At 48.3% G+C, this 20,702-nt stretch overlaps 1 protein-coding gene across 8 annotated transcripts in view; it reads right to left on the bottom strand.

The window, feature by feature from the left end:
• The window catches only part of MTUS1 (microtubule associated scaffold protein 1), a 126,123-nt gene that overhangs the window by 31,765 nt on the left and 73,656 nt on the right, over window positions 1–20,702 (bottom strand). For 7 of the 8 annotated variants that reach the window (XM_074228195.1, XM_074228193.1, XM_074228198.1 and 4 more), the window contains one exon: window positions 20,377–20,427. In XM_074228195.1, coding sequence (XP_074084296.1) covers window positions 20,377–20,427 — 51 coding nt within the window. Of the gene's footprint in view, window positions 1–12,459; window positions 14,767–20,376; window positions 20,428–20,702 lie in introns of those variants that run through there. The other variant, XM_074228199.1, reaches the window with a different exon arrangement.

Genomic DNA, 20,702 nt, shown 5'->3' on the forward strand with positions numbered 1-20,702 from the left:
AAGGTTGGAAAGATGGGCTGGAGCCACATTAATGAGGCCCAGGTCAAGGTAAGAGGAAGTCACTGGGGCTCCCTGAGCAGGGGAGGGATATGGTCTGATGCTTTTATAAGGTAGCTTATTTTGGCAGCCTTGTGTTCAGTAGACTGGAGAGAGAGCAAAACTAGAGACAGGGAGGCCAATGAGGATATTGCAACAGACTGTTGAGAGATGATTCCAGGCTGAACTGGGGTAATGACAGGAGGAGGACAGTGTTATGGTGACTGAGGCAACAAAACTGAATAATTGGTCTAAAACAAATCTAAGTTAAAAGATCAGTCCAGGGTCAAGAGATGAGAAAGAGGGCCCTGAAGGCTGTGAAGGGTGCATCACAGAAAGTCATCACAAGCACGTATTAAATGCTTCTTATGTGCTAGACGGCAGGGTCAGGATCCAATGAAACCATCACTGCTCTTAAGCAGCATTCAACCTACTGAGGAAGACAAGACATGAGGTAGCCTGGGAAGGAGGGTACCAGAAGGAGAGGGAAACAGGAAAGAAGAGGGGGATCTGGAACACTGATCAAGCTCATTAAGGCTACAAGAGAAATGGGATGGAAGAAAAAGGGTCATTGATCCTAGGAATCGACCCACCAGTTATGCCAGACCCCTGCAAAAAAAGACCCTAATAAGGAGTCTCAAGAGGGTCTATGGAAACACAGAATCAGCAAGACACAAGGCAACATGAACAAGCTCGGCCCCCAACATGCAGGCAGTGGAGGGAAGGAAATCTGGACACAGGGTAGGCTGTAGATCTTGGAAGAGGCACAAGTAGACAACACCCATCACAACAAAAGACTTGGGTGGGTAGGAACAGCCTAGGATGGGAGAGACCCAAAGATCCATGGGAAAATCACCTACTCTGGGCAGGCCTAGGGATTCCAGGACAAAGAAAAGCTCTGTTCATGTCTTTGCAGCCCCAAGGCCTAACCCAGTGCATGGTTAGCATGCAGTAGATGCTTATTGAATGCTCAGTGTATTCCACTTAACCCAAAGGCTCTGGTCCGAGGAGTCCCCCAGAAGCCGGAAAATCTTTTCCCTTTGATTTTGACTCACAGAATGAAGGCCCAGGAGACACCCAGCGAGGGCCACACCCCATCTATAAGTTCACTTGGGCTGCTCCGGAAAGCTCACTACCCACTCACCCCATGTCACCATTCCTGACATCTGGAAGCTGGGAAGAGGTCATGGGAAAGAAGGAAAGAACATAGTTGATTTCCTGTTTTGATGAACCAGAGTTCACACAGTCAGCCAGGGTAAGGACAGCTCCGGCCATCTGCCTCCTCATAATGACAGCAATGAGCATTTAACAGGCATTCTTCTATGGGCTTTGCAAATGTGGTGGTCTTTGTTCCTCTCAAAAAAAAAAAAACCCTGGGAAGGGGTGCTATCAGTATCTTTAGTTTACAGAAGAGGAAACCGAGGCAGGGTCATTCAGCTAGTAAGTGTCCAAGGCTACATTTGAACTCGGATCTTTCTGACTTCAAGGCACTTCTCATCCTAGTCTCAAAGGAATGAGAGAGCACAGCAAAGGGGGCTTCAGGTATAAGAAAACCAGTGTCTCTTTATCTTGCATTGCTTTGGAGGAAGCTCCAATACTGCCCACGCAGGCACAGTTCATGTTTATGATGCCACCAAGCCGAGATAAGCCTGGAGTGACCCTACCAACTGACCCCAAGCCAAGATTTGAAGTGACATCATCCCCTGGGTACCAGCCACAAACAGATTTCCAGAGTCACAAGGAGGGTGCATCACTTGAGTTACATCCATTCCCACCAATCAGTTATCTCTGACTATTTCCAGCTAGAACAGATCTGATTGAAAAATATGATCTACGATGTATGCCATGGAAACAACATGAAGACGAACAGATTGCCTTCTCTGGGGGGGGGGGTGGGAGGAGGGAAACGAGATTAGGGGAAAATTGTAAAATTCAAAATAAATAGATAAATTTAATTTTAAAAAAAGAAAAATATGATCAAGTATCTACTAGGTAGACAGGAGCATAAAGAAAACAAGACCTGGTCCCAGCATTCTTAGAGCCAAGAGGGCAGACCAACAGACACACACACACACACACACACACACACACACACACACACACACACAGAGTATCATAGAAAAACTGTCCCTTTGACAGCTGAAATAAAGTCTCCCATCCAGTAAAAGTATCTAGAGGTCTCTAGGAATAGGGAACATCACCCGGTCCAAAACTCTCAGGGGAGGAAACTCTGGGAGGCTGAGAAACTGATTTGAGGTCCTGACCTTTTCAAAACGCCCCACCCTGCTCTTGGCTAGAACCATCCGCACTTTCTATGATACAGAACCCCAGATTACTGACCAATCAGGGAGAGTCAGCCTGGTGCCCACGCCTGTATCTCCCAGCTGCCTCGATGCATAGGGTCAGAGCAGTCCCATCCTTTGGGAGCTGTGCACAGGACCAGGGATCAGGTCAGAAGGTCACCCTACTGATGACTCTGACCATATTCCTAGGTAGACCCTTCTCCCTTCTCCTTCCTGGTATGATCCTGACACCCCAGCTGGTTCCTTGAGGAGAGAATTCTCACCCCCTCCCCCAAGTTAGGGACAGGCTCCATGCTGAAAAGGGGTCAAGAGTGCCCCTAGTAAAGAAGTGTTGCCTGCAGTACCTGTTTGGTGGGAGTATCTCACTGGGGTCCTTATCTCATCGACCCTGTTTCTTCTCTAGGCTTCTGCTCTCACACAAAGCCACAGAACTTGTCTCTGCAAGTGTTAAAATTGGCCAGATGAAGACCTATTGACTTCAGGCCAGGATGAATGACTGGTTTAATCCTGCAACTGGTTTAATCCCTTTAACATGATATACTGGGTTTGAACAGAAACAGCAACTCTAGAGAGGAGGTGACTTGTCCAAAGTCATTCAGCTAATAAGGATGAGGGAAAATCAAATTAGAAATCTGGGGATGATTTCACATTTGAGAGTCCTCATCTCAGAAGGCCAGATGCCAGAGACTTTTCTCTATCTCTGCTTCCTCACAAGCCCGGTCCAGCCAAAACCGAATGTTTGCAATTTGTTGTTGTTCCCTAATGGGCAGATTCAATCTTGGTAACTGGACTTCAGGGTATGCCTTGGGGCTACCCATAGCTCCCCTTTGAAAGTTCAGGAATGTGGTTAGACAGGTAAAGAAGATCAACACTTCACCTCCTCTCCACCTGTCTCTCTACCCATCATCTAAAGCAGAAAACAGAAAAGACTTGGGGTTCCAAACCTGAAATATCTCAGACCCTGGACTTCTCTAGTTATTGGACAAATAAACCATTCCCCAACTTATCCACTAGCCTTTAGTGACTGAAAACTAGAAGACATTTGGAATGCTAAGCATAACCAAAAGCAAGACCTCTGGAGGACGGACTCTTACTTCCCTGGACCCAAGGAAACATCTAAAGAGAAAACTAACCCAAAGTCCTCAGAAAGTGAGACTCTGGCTCTTTGTTAGATAGCATTGGGCACTTTAAAACCACTAGAGAGAGGAGTCTTTGATAGCTACAGTTCTAAGGAAATTGAGGGAGGTTTGTTCCTGGCTCCCAGACAATGCTTCCAAATGAGCTAGGGAAAAGCTATGGGCTTTAAGGTGGAACCCAAGGGATGCAATCAAGATCCTCAAAGGGTTTAAGAAAGGGTAGTTAAGGTGAATGATAAAACAACAGAGAGGAAAATCCTATCCCCATGTGGCTCTTCCATGAGGAAATGGGAGCCAAGGATTTCTCTCATCTGAGCCAGAAGTTGGAAGTGGTGGAGATAATAAGAGCATGCATCTTTAGATAACAATAGTGTAGCAGCAGCAGCAACCAGAAACCAATGGGGCAGGGGGTAAGTATAGCAGCAGAGGTCTAGCTAGGCAACATCTCGCAGGGATTATGAAAGCAGTCTGGAAAAGGCTGATGCCAACATCACTAGAATGTATCAGCAGCCTTGTGGCATCAGAGGTGGGAGCTGTCCCTCCATCCACAGGACCTGACTATGTATATTCCCTATGCACGTGTGTGTATGATCTCCCATGTGTGACTCTTACATATATTCATTCCTATTAATATATTCATTTGTCAGAGAGGTCACTCCAATTTAAGGACAGCATGTTTTGTTGCGACTTTTCTTGTTGTTTAATGCCTTTGTTTGAAATTTTTCTGTCCACTAGCTAATAATTAAAGGTACATGTACTGGTTGGTCAGTAATCTGGGGGTTTGCATCATAGAAAGTGAGGATGGTTCTAGACAGGAGCAGGATGTGGGGTTTTGAGAAGGGTAGGACCTCAAATCAGTTTCTCAGCCTCCCAGAGTTTCCTCCCCTGAGAGTTTTGGATCAGGTGATGTTCCTTATTCCTAGAAGCCTCTAGACACTTTTACTGGATGGGAGATTTTTTTTCAGTTGTCAGAGAAATAGTTTTTCTATGATGAAGCTCATGAGCTCTGCTTTTAGGGGCTGTGGACCTACAGGATACTACAACCGTGGTCATCCATTCTTTGAAGACGTTGCCTTGCTAGCAAGGAGCACATTCTCAGGTTTGTTCTCCATGAGGTGGGCATCATTCTGTCATACAGTTCTGATACACCAAATAGCTGTTGCTGCATCCCTTGAGCACTTTCTGTCCATTGAGAGAGTGAGGAAGGCTGGATTTGATGGTCCCAAGAGTCCTTTGCAGTTCCAGACCCAAGATCTATCCTATGGCCCTCCAGGACTTCCTTGGTGTCCTTCCTGAGCTACTCTGCCTGGACAATCCATCCCCCTGAAGCCACCCGGGGAGCAATTTTCACAGACCTGCCTGGTCAGGCTGGTCATCAGACTGAGCTCTCTGGGTCCATATCCAAGGGAACAGAATCATCGAACTTGGCCTCTGCTGGGAGTAGCCCCCATACCACAGAGCACAGCAGTATCACAGCCTGGCTAGGAAGAGCAGCAGCTATTTCTGAGACAGTTTCTGTTGACATGTTGTGTCTGACAACAAAGGCTTAGAAACCCCTATGTGTTTTCAGAACTTGAGGAAGAGACTTTCAATAAATTCCACATGGCTTCCTTCCATCCTCATGGCAAGACAATGGTGGCATTTCAGAGGCTTCCACAGCAGCAATGAAACAGGGATGGGGAGGAGGAAGAGGAGGAGGGAGGGAGGGAGGAGGAACAGCAGTAGCAGTAGTATTCTTAGAATGACTCAAGCTTGGGCATCAGTTTTGCCTTTTAGCTCCCTTCTAATCACATCTATTTGCTTTCATACAAATCAGAGTATTTATCCACAATGTAAAAAAAGATGTAAAAGTGAGAATTAAAGGAGGAACAGATAAAATGGAAGAATGAAAGACTAGAAATGATCGATGAAAATCTACTTTGAAAAGACCAACAAAAAACTGTCAGCTAATCTGATGAGAATGAGGAGTTAGGAAAATAAAATGACCTAAATAAAAGTGAACAAGGTGAAATCACATACAAAGGAGAAGAAATAAAAGTAGTTCCAAGAATTGTATATGTGCTTATGTGCTAGAAATCTAGGGAGTTAAAAGAAATGATCTACAAAAATAGAAATCCCCCAAATCAACAAAACATGACATAGAGATCGTAACCAATCCAACCTCAGGAAAACAAATTTAATTAGATGCAAAGGAACAATCAAAGGTCATAGGAAGCCAAACCCCCCAATACTCTGATCTGAAATCAGTCAATTAACAAGCATTTATTAAGAGATTTTTTATATGCCTGAAACTGTGCTGGATACTGGAGATAGCAATTTTTTAAAACTGCTGATAGATTCTATCAAACATTGAAAAACAATATTTATGATACATGGATGGAAAAAACTGAATAAGAAAACTTATTTTATAACACAAATGTAGTTCAATAATACCTATACTAGCAAAAGGTGATAAAAGTTGAGAAAAAAATTTTTTTAGGTTTTTTTTGCAAGGCAATGGAGTTAAGTGGCTTGCCCAAGGCCACAGCTAGGTAAGTATTAAGTGTCCAGGGCCGGTGTTCTATCCACTGCGCCACCTAGCCACCCCCAAGAAAAATTTTTTAAAATAAAACTAAAACATAAAACTATAATAATATATTCAAAAATGTACTTGCGATGACCAAATAGAATTTATACCATAGACAAAGAGACATTTCATCATCAGGCAAAAATCAAAATGATGATATTCAAAACAATACCCTCATGATTTGCACTAAGTGCAAAAAAGGTCTCTAACAAGACATACCATTCATTTATTCTAAAAACCCTAAAAACACAGTCACAAAAGAACTATTTCTAATGATTAAAAAGTATATAACAGAAACCTAAAACTAACATTATTTATAATAGGAAATACAGGTTTCCTAAATAAACAAAGGGGTAAAGCAAACATTATTTGACATAATTCTAGAAATGTCAATTAGAACAATAAGACAAGAGGGAAAAAATTAATAGTATAAACAGAAGTAAAGAGGAAACACAAATGTCCCTAATTTCCTGATGACATGATGATCTAATTTAAAAAATTACAAAGAATAATCAAAGAGAGAATTTGATAGTTTCAGTAAAATAATCAGATACAAAAAAAGTCCACAAAAATCAAGAGCATTTCTTTTTAGCAATAATAAATTAGAGGAAATAACAGAAAGAAAAGCCCCTGGGAGTCAATCTCAGATTTTTTTTTGCAAGGAAATGGGGTTTTAGTGACTTGTCCAAGGTCACACAGCTAGGTAAGTATTAAATGTCTGAGGTAGTATCTGAGCTGGCAGTCTGCCTGACTCCAGGATTGGTACTCTATCCACTGCACCACCTAGTTGTCCCACATATTTTTTGGAGGGGGGCAAGACAATGAGGTTAAGTGGCTTGCCCAAGGCCACACAGCTAGGTAATTATTAAGTGTCTGAGGCCAGATTTGAACTCAGGTACTTCTGACTCCAGGGCCAGTGCTCTATCCACTGCACCACCTAGACACCCCTGTCCCACATATTTTACATAAATAGAAACATATCATTCTATAAACACATAAAAAAGGCAGACATAATTAGAGGGATATCCATTGCTCATGGCTGGACTGTGCCAACAGAATAAAAATGCTGAAGCTACCTAAAGTTTATTTACAGATTTAGTACTATATAGCAAATTATCAAAGGAATGATTTCATTGAGTTAAACAAAATAACCAAAAAAAAAAAACTCATTTGGAGGAATGGAGTTCTAGAATCTCGAATAATGAAACAAATAGGAACGATCATAGACTGGAATCATATTTTAAAGCAGTGCTCATCAAAACTAGATCAGCTGAGAAGACTCAGTAATAAATGGAATCAATAATCTAGTGTTTGAAAGATCTAAGAATACAGATTACTTGGGAAAAGAACCCTCTTTGAATAGAAAAATGGAAAACTAAGAAGTAGTTTGGCAGAATTTAGGTTTAAACCAATATATTATAATATGCCCAAAATAGATACATGGACTATTAATAGAGACTGGAATTTTAAACATTAATCTATTGAAGAAAGAGGAGAGAAAGGGAGAGGAGGGCACAGTAAGGTAACTTTCATAGCTCAAGTGATCACAAAAGGTAAAAGAGAATGTTTTGATGACATGAAATGAAAAAAGCTTTTGTGAGAGCAAAAATTAATGCAGCTATGATTAGAAGGGAAGGTGGGGAGGAGGAATTTCCAAATCCTTTGATAAGGATTAAATAACTAAGATATGTAGGAGAGTCACACAAATAAGAGACAAAGAACCATCCCTCGATAGATGTGGTCAAAAGACATGAACAGTTTTCAAAAGAATAATTTGAAACTATTAACAGTGTTAAAAATTATTCCAAATAACTAAAAATAAAAGAAATGCAAATTAAAATATCTCACAAAACAAGCCTGGTAGTTTTTAGCTCCAATGACTCTGAAAAGCAAAGTGGAGTTATGCTAAAAATGTAGCTAAAACATCCATACCCTTTGCCCAGAAATCCCACAATGCAGCAGATACAAGAAGGGGTTCAAAGACCAAAAGGAACCATCTAGATATGTCAAGATATTTAGAGCAACATGTGTTGGGGGCCCCCAAGGCTTGGAAAGCTGCTATAAGCTATCATTGATGGAAATACCCACAGGATCATAGTCCTCAGCAGCTGCTTAGTCCAATCCCCTGATTTTACAAATGAAGAAACTGAGGTCCAGGATGGGGGGGGAGGGTGAATCTCACATGGAGCAAGGAGTAATAGCGATCATGCTCTTGAGCTTTTTTGCAATGTGTTATATGTTACCTCTTCTGAGTCCTGTGCATGCTATAAGTTCAGTTATTATACCCATTTTACAGAGGAGGAAACTTAAGTTGGGAGCAGTTCAACAACTTGCTCCAGGTGACCCCACTAAGATGTATGGGAGGTGGATTTGAACCCAGGTCTTTCTCTCTCTATTGCCCCACACCCAGGGGAGCCCAGCTTTGTCCAGGTCCCATTGACTTTCTACAAAGGCTTCAGAGGTGTGCCGCACCCTTCAATGCCCGAGGCTGCCCCAGGGCCCAGGAACGGTGGCAAAGACCCAGGCAGCCTCACTCCTGCTGGCTGGTATTCATGCAATGCCTCAAGTTTGGGCTGCAGCACAACAATAATAACCTGCTCTCCTTTGTTTGATTGTCACAAAAAATAATAAACTAGGTTGAACTGAGCTGGCAGGGAGGAGAGAGGCCACTGGGCGGGTGCTCTGCCAAGCCCTGGCTGACACCAGGTGCCACCTCTGCCTCCAGGAGCCTTGCCCCTGACCCTCCCTCGGAGGCACAAACTTCTGACCAGCCAACCCAGACTCAAGGATTAGGAGGAAGCTGGCCAGAGAACCTGAGCTATCCACAACTAGGAAATGGAGGCAAGCCTTGGGTGCAGGAACACGGGATCCAGGACACACATGGGCTTGGAGCCTAATTTATAAACTGTCATTTATTTTTATTTATTTTTTTTTGCAAGGCAAATGGGGTTAAGTGGCTTGCCCAAGGCCACACAGCTAGGTAATTATTAAGTGTCTGAGACCGGATTTGAACCCAGGTACTCCTGACTCCAGGGCCAGTGCTTTATCCACTGCGCCACCTAGCCGCCCTAAACTGTCATTTATAAACTGAATGACAGGAGGCTGCCAGCAAGAGTTCCCTCAGCCTCAGTTTCCTCAATCGTAAAGTCAGAAACCATTTCAGGTAGAGGTATGCTTGTGTGCTTGGAGGACTTCCAGGTTGGGGAGGGGTTAGAGGAGAATGAACCTGACCCCCCAAGAAGGGAGGGGCCCACCCCAAAAGCCTGACTCTTTCTGCCAATCAAGTGCAGAGATGACACATGTGGCCTCTCACATGTGGATCGCTGCACTCCTGGGAGAGGTAGCTTCCTCTAATGTGTTCTCCCTTCCTTCAGCTCAGTGATGCATGAAGGGATGGGCAACCCTCCACCAAAGGCCCTTCTCTGCAGAGCCCAGGGGAATGGGGGCCGGGGCATAGAGGGAGTCAACAGGACCACCTCCTTAAGGGCCAATCTCCTTCTGCCTTTCCCCACAAGCCATCCAGGTGTTTGCTGAATGGAAGAACACATCCCTGTAGAGAATATGGCGGCCCAAGGAGGTTTAAAGGGCCTCTAGGGAGAGAAGCTGCCCCCCCCCCCCAGGAGCAGCCCAAGGCAAAGCATGGGAAGATTCTGGCCCCTGGAACCTAGCACTGAAGAGGTGGCTCCTGAGACCAAACCCCAGTCATCCCTCCTCCCCTTTACTGCCAAAACCCTAAAAAAAGACTGTCTACACCCTGCCTCCAGAGCCTCTCCTCCAACCTAACCCAACCATGGACTTTTCTCAGTCCTCATCCTGCAGGACCTCATTCTCTCAGCAGCCTTTGACCCCTTTCTCCCCCTGGAGGCTTGCTTCTCTCTTCTACTTCCCCTCCTCCATCTCTCCTGGATCTTCCTCCAAATCACAGTCCCCTAAGTATACACATACTTGTGGATGTCCTGGGGTGACTGATAAGAGGGCAAAGATGGAAGCAGTTCTCTCTAGGTCTGGCCCAGGACCTACCTAGAGCAGGTATTTATAAAGGGATGGCCAAGACCACCAGCCCTAGGCAAGAGAGGTCAACTCCCTCTCAAAGTCAAGGACCAGACCCTGGGCCTGCTTAGCCTATTTCCAAGGGGCTCTGCCTCCAAGCCAGGAGAAGTCTCACTCAGGTAGAGTCTGCTTCATCTCTGTAGTCCTAGAGCCCTATATATCATAGATGCTTAGTAAGTGTTGATTGAATGTCTCTGTGAAGAAGCTCCTTCCACCAGAGGTGACCAGGACCCAGGAGGTGGCATTTTGTCCACATTTTAAAGGAAAAGTTGTAATTTTGACAGTGGTGGGAAAAGGGTCTCCCGATGGATGGAAGACCAATAGTGGGCGAGGGCATGGCCAGAGTGAAGAAGACTCAGTGGGTAAGAGATAAGGGTGGGAAGGGGAGGTACCTAACTGCTGAGGGTCTTGGCTACCAGCCTAAAGAATCTGGGCCTTGGGGAGCCAAGAAGGGGACCTGGCCCAACACAAGTTGACTTGGAGAGAAGTCATTTGGAGAGGGTGGGCAGGATGGCCTGGAGAGGACAGAGTGGGGACAGAGACCCATTGGGTGGTTCTGAGGTTCCTCCCAGCTCGGCTCCGAGAACTGGGAGAGCTGTCCCAGACAAGTCCTATTTAGGACACTGGTGCTATGTCAGGTAAACATAACTGGGGGGATGGAATATTCCTAGCAACAGGTCATTTCAGAGCAGATGGAGCCAGAAGACTGGATATCAGTAGAAGACTTTCTCCACAAAGCCAAATGCCTCAGTTTCCAAATGGAACAGGAGCCTCTACCTGAGACCAAGCAACGAGAGATGCCCCACTTGGGTCTCATTCAGTTATATATGAGTAAAAGCATGAGGAGGGTGCAGGAAGCTCCTTAGATGCCTCCAATGGGGGCCAGCCCCCCTCCCTCCCCCAGGCTGAAAGAGTCACCCCCAAGCTACTGTTTCCCTCCAGCCAGAAAAAAATTCTTTTTGCCACCTTGGGGTGGTTCTCACCCCAACCCTCACACCATTCAAACTCAGACCCTATGAGTCCTGCTGCATCCCTCCCTGTTAAACCCCAGCTGCTCCCATTTGAAAGGGGGGTTGGGGCCATACCCAACCAAGGTAAGAGGCCAACAGATAATCTGAGGAGGGCCAACAAAGGATCCCAGTGAAGGATTCTTAACTCTCAGTATCTCCTCAGAGCTATTGTGGACCCCAGTTCCTTCAGTCACAAAGTCTAAGAAACTGATCACCATAGCTGCAGTCAAGTGAGAGCCCCCTCAATGTCCTTATATACACTCAAGAAATCAGAGGCGTTGTCAGAAGCCAAAGAGGGAGGGAGCCGACACTGAATGCTGAGGAAAGAAGCTGATGCTATTGGGGTCAAGGTCAGCCTTTGTGCCCCCCCCCACATAAAAGGTTATCAAACTTGGAGGTGGGTATTCAAGGAGGGGCCCAGCCCTGCCTCCTGCCCCACTGGCTCCAGGGAGAGATGAGTGGGGTCAGCTGGTGACCCACTTGTGTCCAAATATGGATGAAAAGAGGCCCCAGGCCAGATTCAAACTCTGGAGGGGTCAGGAGACAGCAGGGGCAGAAGCAGGCCCAGGAAAAAAGCCTCCTCCAGAAACACAATGGTATAAGCCAGAAACATCTCTGGGGACCCAGCTGAGCAAGAGAAAAACAAAGTGGGCCCAAGGGATGTTCTGTCCACAGAAGGGGAGGAAGGGCTAGGGATCCAAGCTCTGGGCAGTCCCGAGACCAGAAGAAGCAGCTAGACCAAAACGTCCAGGCAAGAGACCCCTAAGCTTTCCCAACTAGCCTAGCCATCTTGAATCAGGGGATGGGGCCCCTGAGTCTTAAGCAAAGAGCTGTTTGCAATCTGGAGCCTGCAAAATCCTTTCCATTTGATCCCGTCTCCAGGCCAGACTAAATGGAAGCCAGATGGGCTACATGGGATCCAAAATTCTGGGGCTGACCTCTCTTGGAGAGGCTCCCTTTCCTGGCTGGGGCTGTTGAGACTCAGGGAGAAAAGGCATGTCCCTCTCATCTAAGGGCAAGAAGGAATCCTCCAGTCCTCCTCCATCCATGCCAAGGAAAACAAGGCTACTGATCCTGGTCTCCAGGATCTCTGGGAAAGCACAAGAGAAAGAAGAGGAGGAGGAGGAGAAGCAGCATGGGGCTAGGATGGGCTAGCAGGGAAGAGGCCCAGCCAAGGGGGCAAGAAGAAGCAGCCCAGATCCCTGGCCTGGCCAAGGACAGAGCTTGGGGTGGCCCTTGGAGCCGGCACATCAGAGAACAGACACTGCCCTCCCCCAAAAACTGCCCCCAGCTCCGAGTGAGGCAGGATGAGGGAGGCCACACCACGAAGCAAAGCTGGCAAGAGCAGAGGCACCAACCTTCTTGGAAGATCAGGGCGCTCTTTCTGAACCCCGACGGCAGCCGGAGATTCCTCAGCAAGCCCTTGGCCGTTAGCCGCACATGCATGTTGGACAAGGAAAATTTGGGCAACAGGAGCATTGTCTTCTGGGAGCTGTGGGCCAGCAGCAGCTCCCGTGGACCATCCCCTGCCACCTGTGAGAGCCTGGCTCTGGAGAAGGCTCAGCGAGCCAGCCAGGGAGCGAGGCCACTGGCGGTGCCCAGGGAAGAGGTGCCCAAGGCTGCCACCAGCTGCCTTCTCCCCCAGATGCCACCCAGCCTCAGAGCTGCTCTATTGCTTGGCCCCCGACCGCTGGATTACATCACACTGTGCCCGGCTGCTCTGTTGTGGGACTCATTAGGGATGCTCTTGGGGAGGAGGAGGAGGAAGGGGGTGGTCACACCAGCTGTGTGTATAAATACCAGCCAATAACAGCCCGGATCCTGTCACCGGGCTTCAGAGCTGCCGAGGAGCGAGACTCCTGCCCTCCGGGAGCCAGATGTTCCATCCTGAGTCCCTCCACCAGACAGCCCACTGGTTGGACTCCTGCTTATGCCAGTCCCCAGGAAGGCCCACCCGCCTGTGGGTTGGTGACATTCACATAACACAAAGCTAGCTACAGGAGCCAGATGTTGATCAATCCAACAAACTGGGAGAAGGTTCCTCTGCCCCCGCATCTCAGTTTGTGACTCTTAGGCTTGGGGAGGGGCAAGAAATGGGTTTTTCTGCTAAGAGAGAGGAAAAGAAAGGAGCCGGAGACCTTAAAACCACATGAGCCCCACAGTGTCCGTCTAACAGAGAAGAAACCTTCCTAATTAGTTGGTCAATTCAGTCTCTTCAACATTCAAGAGAGCCATCTGCCATTCCAGGCCCTGGGCTTGCTTAGTCTTAAGGTCACAAGAACAAAAACACTTCAAGTCTCCTTCCCCCTTGAACGCTCAGGTTAAAATGAGGAAGAATGAAGAGGAGGGGAGGAAGTGAGGATGACCTCCATAGCCTTCATTTCCAGCCCAGTTGGCACCAAGTTCCCTCTGAGAGTCCTTGCTGGCCTATCTCTTTCATCCCTGGTGCCCCCCCGCTGACAGGGCAGCAGGTTGGGCCCGGGCGGCCCCCGGCCAAGAAGAAGAGGCATCAGAAACAGGGTCCTAGAGCAGGAGGGGTCCCCAGAGCTACAGAGGCCAAGCCTCCCATCTTCCAGATGGTGGAAGTGCAGAGTCAGGCACGGCCTGGGTCAGGGTCACCCAGGAAGAAGGAGGAGCAGCAGTGCCAGACTCCAGCCCTTAGGCCTCAGACACCAAAGCCAGTGTTGTTCACTCTCCCAGAAGTCTCAGTTGATGAAAAGGCTTTTTGTGGGCTGGGTACAGACAGCTTGCTTCCGGCCCAGCAGCAGTGGGGAGTACGAGAAGGGGCTCCTGCCGCCTGCCCCAACATTCCACGAGCAGGAGAGATGGCAAAAAGGCAAAGCAGTTTTCAGAAAATTCCTGGGCTTTCCCAAACACCATCTGCCACCTGGTGGAAGCAGTCAAGCGTGGGGAAAGTGGCGCTGGCAGCCTCGGGACATGGGGGGGGGGGGGCAAGGAAAGGGAGTCCACATGGCCCAAATCTGGCTCCTCTGTGCCCACCACAAGCAGGGCTGGAAGGGACCAAAGAGGTCCACTCCCCCTTGGTCCGAGGCCCAAGGGGATAGAGCTGGAGTAGATGCTGGAGCATAGGGGTTGGAATAGAGGAGGATGGCTATGTTTTATTTACCAGGGGGAAAAGAGGTGGAACAAGAAGTGAAACTGCCTTGGGAGTCCTCAATGAGACTTTGCTCTTTCCTGGCCAGTCCATGTCATCTTTTCCAAAACTGGACGGAGGGAATTACTACCAGCTCCTGGAATCTCTAAAAGACACCAGCCTCTGAGCAATTCAAGGTCGAACATCTTTTCTTTGATTTACTTCAATTCTAGCAGCAGATGAGTCAGTCAGGGTTTTAGAAAAGGTCCTGATCCTTCAGAAAGGAGCTGAGCCGGCCCCCTTGTACTGCCCAGGATGGTGGATTTGGAATCAGTCATGGGTCATCACACACACACACACACACACACACACACACACACACACACACACAAACACACAGTGGTAAGGTTCACTAAGCAACCAAATGGTGCTCTGACATTCACTAGCCACGTGACTGCAGCAGATCCCTCCCTTCTCCAGGACTCAGTTTCCCCATCTTTAATATCTGCACTGTTTCCCTAATAGCAGAGCAGAAAAGACCTTTATATACCCTAAATTACTAGATAAACCTGGGGGTGTCCTTCAAAGCTCACCCTCCATCATGAACATCTTCTCCATTGCCTCCTCGAGCCTGGACAAACAACCAAACCCAAATCAAAGCCCGATCTATAGAGTGACAGGGTCTGAGGTGTTGATGCTTACCCTGAACATTTAACAATCAGCTCCCTCCATCCTGATCCAGCAGGCTTCAGCTTTGCCCGGGTCCTCCCTGAGGCCTTTTCTTCCTTCTTCTTCCTTGCCCCTTCTCTCCTCCCTCTCTCCCCTCCCCGTGGCTGGCCTGTTCTACATCACCTATAGAAATGCCCCTTCTCTAAGGCTGTCGGGGGCTGAATCCACAGGACTAACTGTGGAAGGGCGCCCCAAGGCAAGCCCTAGGGCTCTCCCTGGGACCACCCAGGGTTCCCCAAGATCCTGGACCTTCTAGTCTTTGAATACACAGTGCAACTAGGCCTGCCACCTGCTCTGTCACCTCTCCAGTTCCCTTTTACCTTAAGGGCAAAAACGTCAGTACTGAGCCATCTAGCTCCTCCTTCCTCACAAGGCCTCAAGCTGCCAGGCCCTGACTGAAGAGCCCTTGAGGAGAACTCGGGGCCTCTTCTCATCTGCCCATCACTGCCAAGGCCAGAGTCCAAGGGGGAGGCACAGGGAGACACTGGAACATGAAATACCTTCTGGTCAGCTCTGTCCTACCTCAAGAGAGCCCCATGTATGAGAACAGAAGGGCCACCCTGAGATGAGCAAGAAGTTGGCCAAGCACAAAGGGATTGCCACCACTGTCATCTGGTGCCACAGCCAGGGTCCAAGCATACCCCATCCCCACTCATACAAAGCCCCCATTTCAGCCAGGCAGACCCACCCCGGTCCTTCCCTCCTGCCACAGACTGGGCCCGTTCTTTGGGCCAGCAATGGCTCGGGATGAAAACTGAGTGACAGTGACATGGAAGATACACAGAATGGGGAGAAATAAGGGATTAAGAAGGGGAAGGGGAAAGAGAAGAGGAAGAAAAGGAGGAGGAGGAGCCGAGGGAGGAGAAAGGGGAGGAGGAATGAGGAAGGCATACAGCAGGGGAAGGAAGAAGGGAGAGAGCAGAGGGAGGAGGAAGGGAAGGAGAAGGGGGAGGAGGCAAAGAGTGTGGAGAAAAGGAGGTGGGGCAGGGAAGAAGAAGAGAAGCGAGAAGAAGAGAGCAGAGGCGGGGGGAGGAAACAGGGCGGGAGGAGAGGAAGGGGAAGGAGGGGCCGAAGACGGGGAAGAGGAGGTGGGGGAAATGGGGAAAATTGGCTGAATGAACGCAGTGCTTTGAAAGGTGAACTCCAAAGCATTCCAAAAACAACTCTTTAGTTGGTTCATTGGACTTAAATACTTAGCCAGGCTCATTTGGTCTGTGGGGACCAAACTTTCTGAATACATTATCTTTTTTTAGGGGTTTTTTTTTTTTTGCAAGGCAAATGGGGTTAAGTAGCTTGCCCAAGGCCACACAGCTAGGCAATTATTAAGTGTCTGAGACCGGATTTGAACTCAGGTACTCCTGACTCCAGGGCTGGTGCTTTATCTACTGGGACACCTAGCCACCCCCTGAATACATTATTTTAAAGAATACCTACTTCAGCCCCCAGAGAGGCCTCAGACGAGGACACCTTGTGACCGAGTCTCCTGAAGATGAGCAGTGAGGGGTGTGGGAAGAGAGCTAGCTAGCTCAGGAGTCAAAAGGCTTGAGTTCGAATCCCACAGAATTAGTTAATACTTGGGTCAGCCAGGGCAACTCCCAGAGCTTCCCGGAACATTGTTTTATCTCTCCTGTAGAGCTGGACTAAGTGACCTGGGGTGGGGGGGGGGGGGGTGAGGGGGTGGAGGTGGAGAAGGGGCTCATCCACATCAAAAGCTCTTCTCCTAGGACCCTGGTCTAGTCCCATTTCCTTGCCATTTTCCAAAGGAGAAAACTGAGACCCAGAAAGAGAGAGGCTAGGTTTAATTTTTTTTTTGGGGGGGGGGGCAAGGCAATCAGGGTTAAATGGCTTGCCCAGGGTCACACAACCAGTACATATCTGAGAATGAGATTTGAACTCAGGCCCTCCTGACTCTTGGGCTGCCCCAAGGCTGGGTGGGTTCTATTAAGTAAAAGCTGATCTTTGAAAAATGCTCTAATAACAGAACTAAACTAGCTGTTTCGAAAACAAAACCCCCTCTATGGGAAGTGGGAACTTGGACCTCACCCAAATTTCTCTCTGAAACAGACTGGGGCCAATGGCAGTACCAGATGCCGATCCTTGGCAGCAGGCTGAATGGTCTCCAGCACCTCGCATAGGTCCACTCAGACCCCGGCAGCCCCCAGCAGTGCACCAACCCACTGGAGGAGACTCCAGCCATTCCCCCCTTCCTGAGGCTGTGAGGGGCCACCCCTGGCTTCTGACACCCCCACATCTCCCAAATAGTATTGCTAGGAGGCAGGTCTTCCTGGATGGTGCCAGCCGACAGCGACACTGGCTTTATTTAGCGTCAGAGCTGCCCCGAGCTCGGATGTCAGAAGCTCAAAATACCTGCCCTTACTGCCCCCCAGACTGTCTGTCCTTGCCACAAAGGGAGGATTCTGTTTAGCCAAAGGACAGCTTTGGGAAATTCAGCTCCAAAGACAGGCGGTTGGCATCTCTGGGCAGGAGGGGGAGCAATGGGACATGACCCAAGAGTTTCCACCCAACCCCTCATAAGAGCTTGTAGAAGGGAGTGAGGAAAAGAGAAGCCCCCCATGCTGATTAATGTAGCTAGTAAGATGCCCCAAGTCCTGGTTCCTTTGTCAGATGGGGACACCTTGTGACCGAGTTACAGAATGACTGGTGAAAGGTGTAAACAAGTGTGAACAAGCTGGAGCTCTCTGAGTCCAAGGTCTAAACTAAGTGTGCACAAGCCTTCATCAAACTGGGGGGAGTAAAGTCTTTGAGCTATTGAATGAAATGAGAGAGGTGATCAAGATAGGTTAAAAGAATGAGGCAGCTAGGTGGTGTGGTGGATAGAGCACTGGCCCTGGAGTCAGGAGGACCCAAGTTCAAATTTGACCCCAGACACTTATTAATTACCTAGCTATGTGGCCTTGGGCAAGCCACTTAATCCCACTGCCTTATTAAAAAAAGAATTTAAAAAAAAAGAATGAGCCCCATCCCTGGGTCCAGATACAGTAGGAGAAAGGATTCTAGCAGAAGAGAACAAAGTGGACAGGACAGGGGGATGATAGAGGTGGTGAAGCTGGAAGGGCGCCACATTCCCTTCCACCCTAGCAGAGCTCTATGGCTGGCCCCAGAGGTCCCTGAGCAGCAGTGGCTGATGGCCATGACTATTCCAGAGACACATCAGGACTGGAAGAGGGTCTCTACTCACAAACAGCTACAAATACACACTCAAGGGCAGCTCCATGAGATCTCTACCAGGGAAAAAAAGGAGTTTCCAGAAGCCAGGAGCTTTGAGTTACCATTTTATCTCATGCACTCTCTAAGCTGGAGCCCACTCTCCCAAGGCAGAGTATTTCCTTTCTCTCTAACCCTGGGTTTGGAGAACGTTTTATATTTCTCTTCCTATGCCATCTCAGTAAATACCCTTTGTCTGGTGGTCAGTCATCAGGGAACACACTGATAGGGGGCTCAGTAGGAGAAAACACTCCCAAGTCCTCAGAGCTACTCCTAGAATCCTGGGTGCCCACTTGGAAGCTCCAGTTGGGGGGGGGGGGGAGAATGGGAGAGCGATTTAGTCATCCCTGGAAACTGGTCTTTGTCTACTAAAGAAGCCACCTAACTGCCCCAATGCTTCACAGAAGCATTTATAGTCTCCCTTTGCTTACATGAAAAGATGGAGACGGAGAAGCGCTGCAGGAGAGGATGCTGCAATCCATATTAGAAGTTTGGTGGGGGGGGGCAGCTAGGTGGCACAGTGGATAGAGCACCGGCTCTGGAGTCAGGAGGACCTGAGTTCAAATTCTACCTCAGACACTCAATAATTACCTAGTGTGTGACCTTGGGCAAATCACTTAACACAGAAGTGATTGCTTGGGGGTGGGAGGGGGTGATTCTTAGCTATTCTTCTTTGTTACAAGGGTAGATTCATTATGAGGAGGAGGGAGGAGGAAGAGAAGGAGGGAGAATCTCCAAAAATGATTGATATTTAAAAGGGCTTCAATAAAACTTTTTAAAGTTTTATTTCATTTGTAAAGTTTTTATTTAATTTTTCAAAAAACTAAACTTTTTCAAAGCAATCCTAGAAAACAATTCCTAAGGATTGTAGTTTCTCTGAACTTCAAGGAAAAATAACTGTTCTCCTTAATAGTGAACACTGCTCCACTATTAGACTGCCCCAGACACAAGGATGTACCATCCCACATCTCTTGGGGCTCTGGGGATGAGTTACTCCCTTGATAGTGGGTTGAACCTAAAGGACCTTCATACTCAAGACTTAAGTCCCCACCCACAGTTTCAAGACACTCTCCTTCCCCCACCCCAGCCCCAACACTCCCCTCTAAGATAATCTCATTCAATTCAACACTTCTCACCATTTTCAAACCTTGGTTTTGGCTGTAACCCCCTCCTCCCCCTTTTTCCTGAAGCTTTGACTCTCTTCTAGATCTGGGATCCTGGGTTTCTCCTCACCTGGTCTGGAAGACCTGGTGACTCCCAGTCAGGTCTGATCCCTAGAACCATTCACTTGCCACCCTCTACCCCAGGCCCCATCCCCGTCTCTGTCACTGTGCTTTATTCCCTCCTTAGAACGTAAGCCTCTGGAGGGTGGAGACTGCCATGCTTCCTTGGATCTCCATCACCAGAACTTGGCCCAGTGCAGCTCACTGAAGGTGTTCCAGAACTGTGTATTCCCTTCGCTTCCTTTCCAGTTGTCCAAAGATGCTCAACCTTAGTGGAACTCTGCTGGTCAGTCACCTAGCTCATGGGCACTATCAGGCAAGGCCGTTGTATGAGTAACTCCGGATGACCTTGGACTCTCCTAACTGTGGCTTCAACTATGGAAACCCAGTGGTTGCCCCGACGCCCCTGCATGTCCCAGAGCCTGTCCTCAGGGAGTTTTACATCCCTCCGGGGAGGACCAGGGACATTTCTGGGGGTTCAGTAAATTCAATGAGAATTTAGAAGGGGGAGGGAAACAAGATTGGATGGGTCAATAAAGAGAAGACAAAACAGGGCAAGGCTAGGAGGGAGGGCATGTCTGGTATGAGGCACAGCCTGTGCAAAGTACCAGAGTCAGAGGCTGGAAAGTATCAAGTGGAGAACAAAGGAGCAAGTGGACCAGTCTGACCAGAACAGAGAGCTGGGAACCAGACTATGTGCCTGGAGAGAGTGAGTTAGGAGACCATAGCAGAGGGGTGTGTGGACAGGAGCTGAGGGGGAGCACTTTCCACTTCTCAAGTCAGGGGGGCCTCCTGAGCCTGGAACCCCATCTCTACAGCTGAGGTGGAGGCTGATGGGAAGACAAGGCCAACAGGATGCCCTGGAGAGCTGGCAAAATCCTTGGGAGGGCAAAGGTCACAGCAAGCCCAAATCTCTCTCACCCTCAGATGGACTAAAGGAACCCAGATCTGCATTTCTCCTACCAAACAAACCCCATAATTAAAACATAAATGTGGCCACTTACCTGTGCTTAGAGCCGCAACCAGATTGGGGGCCACGCTTTTCCTGGATGCACCTGGAAAAACCAAGAAAAACCGGTCAGCTGCAAACTTGCAGAATTTGTAGGAGATGCAGCAGCCAAGGACGGCCAGAATGGGGGCTTTCCACAGACAGCTGGTGGTGGGGGTCTGAGGGGAGAGCATGACCAGGAGGGCAGAGGGATTGGCAGAAAGGGGGTGTCGCCAGGTGCCACCAGACTCCCCCTTATCTGAGGGTCAAACAGTGGGGCTGGGGAAGAGGCCCGCTTGCCCACTTAGCCCTACAAATGTGATCTCCTCCACACCTCCCCAC

This window comes from Macrotis lagotis, chromosome 3 (genome assembly GCF_037893015.1).
Source record: "Macrotis lagotis isolate mMagLag1 chromosome 3, bilby.v1.9.chrom.fasta, whole genome shotgun sequence".
Classification (NCBI taxonomy): Eukaryota; Metazoa; Chordata; class Mammalia; order Peramelemorphia; family Peramelidae; genus Macrotis; species Macrotis lagotis.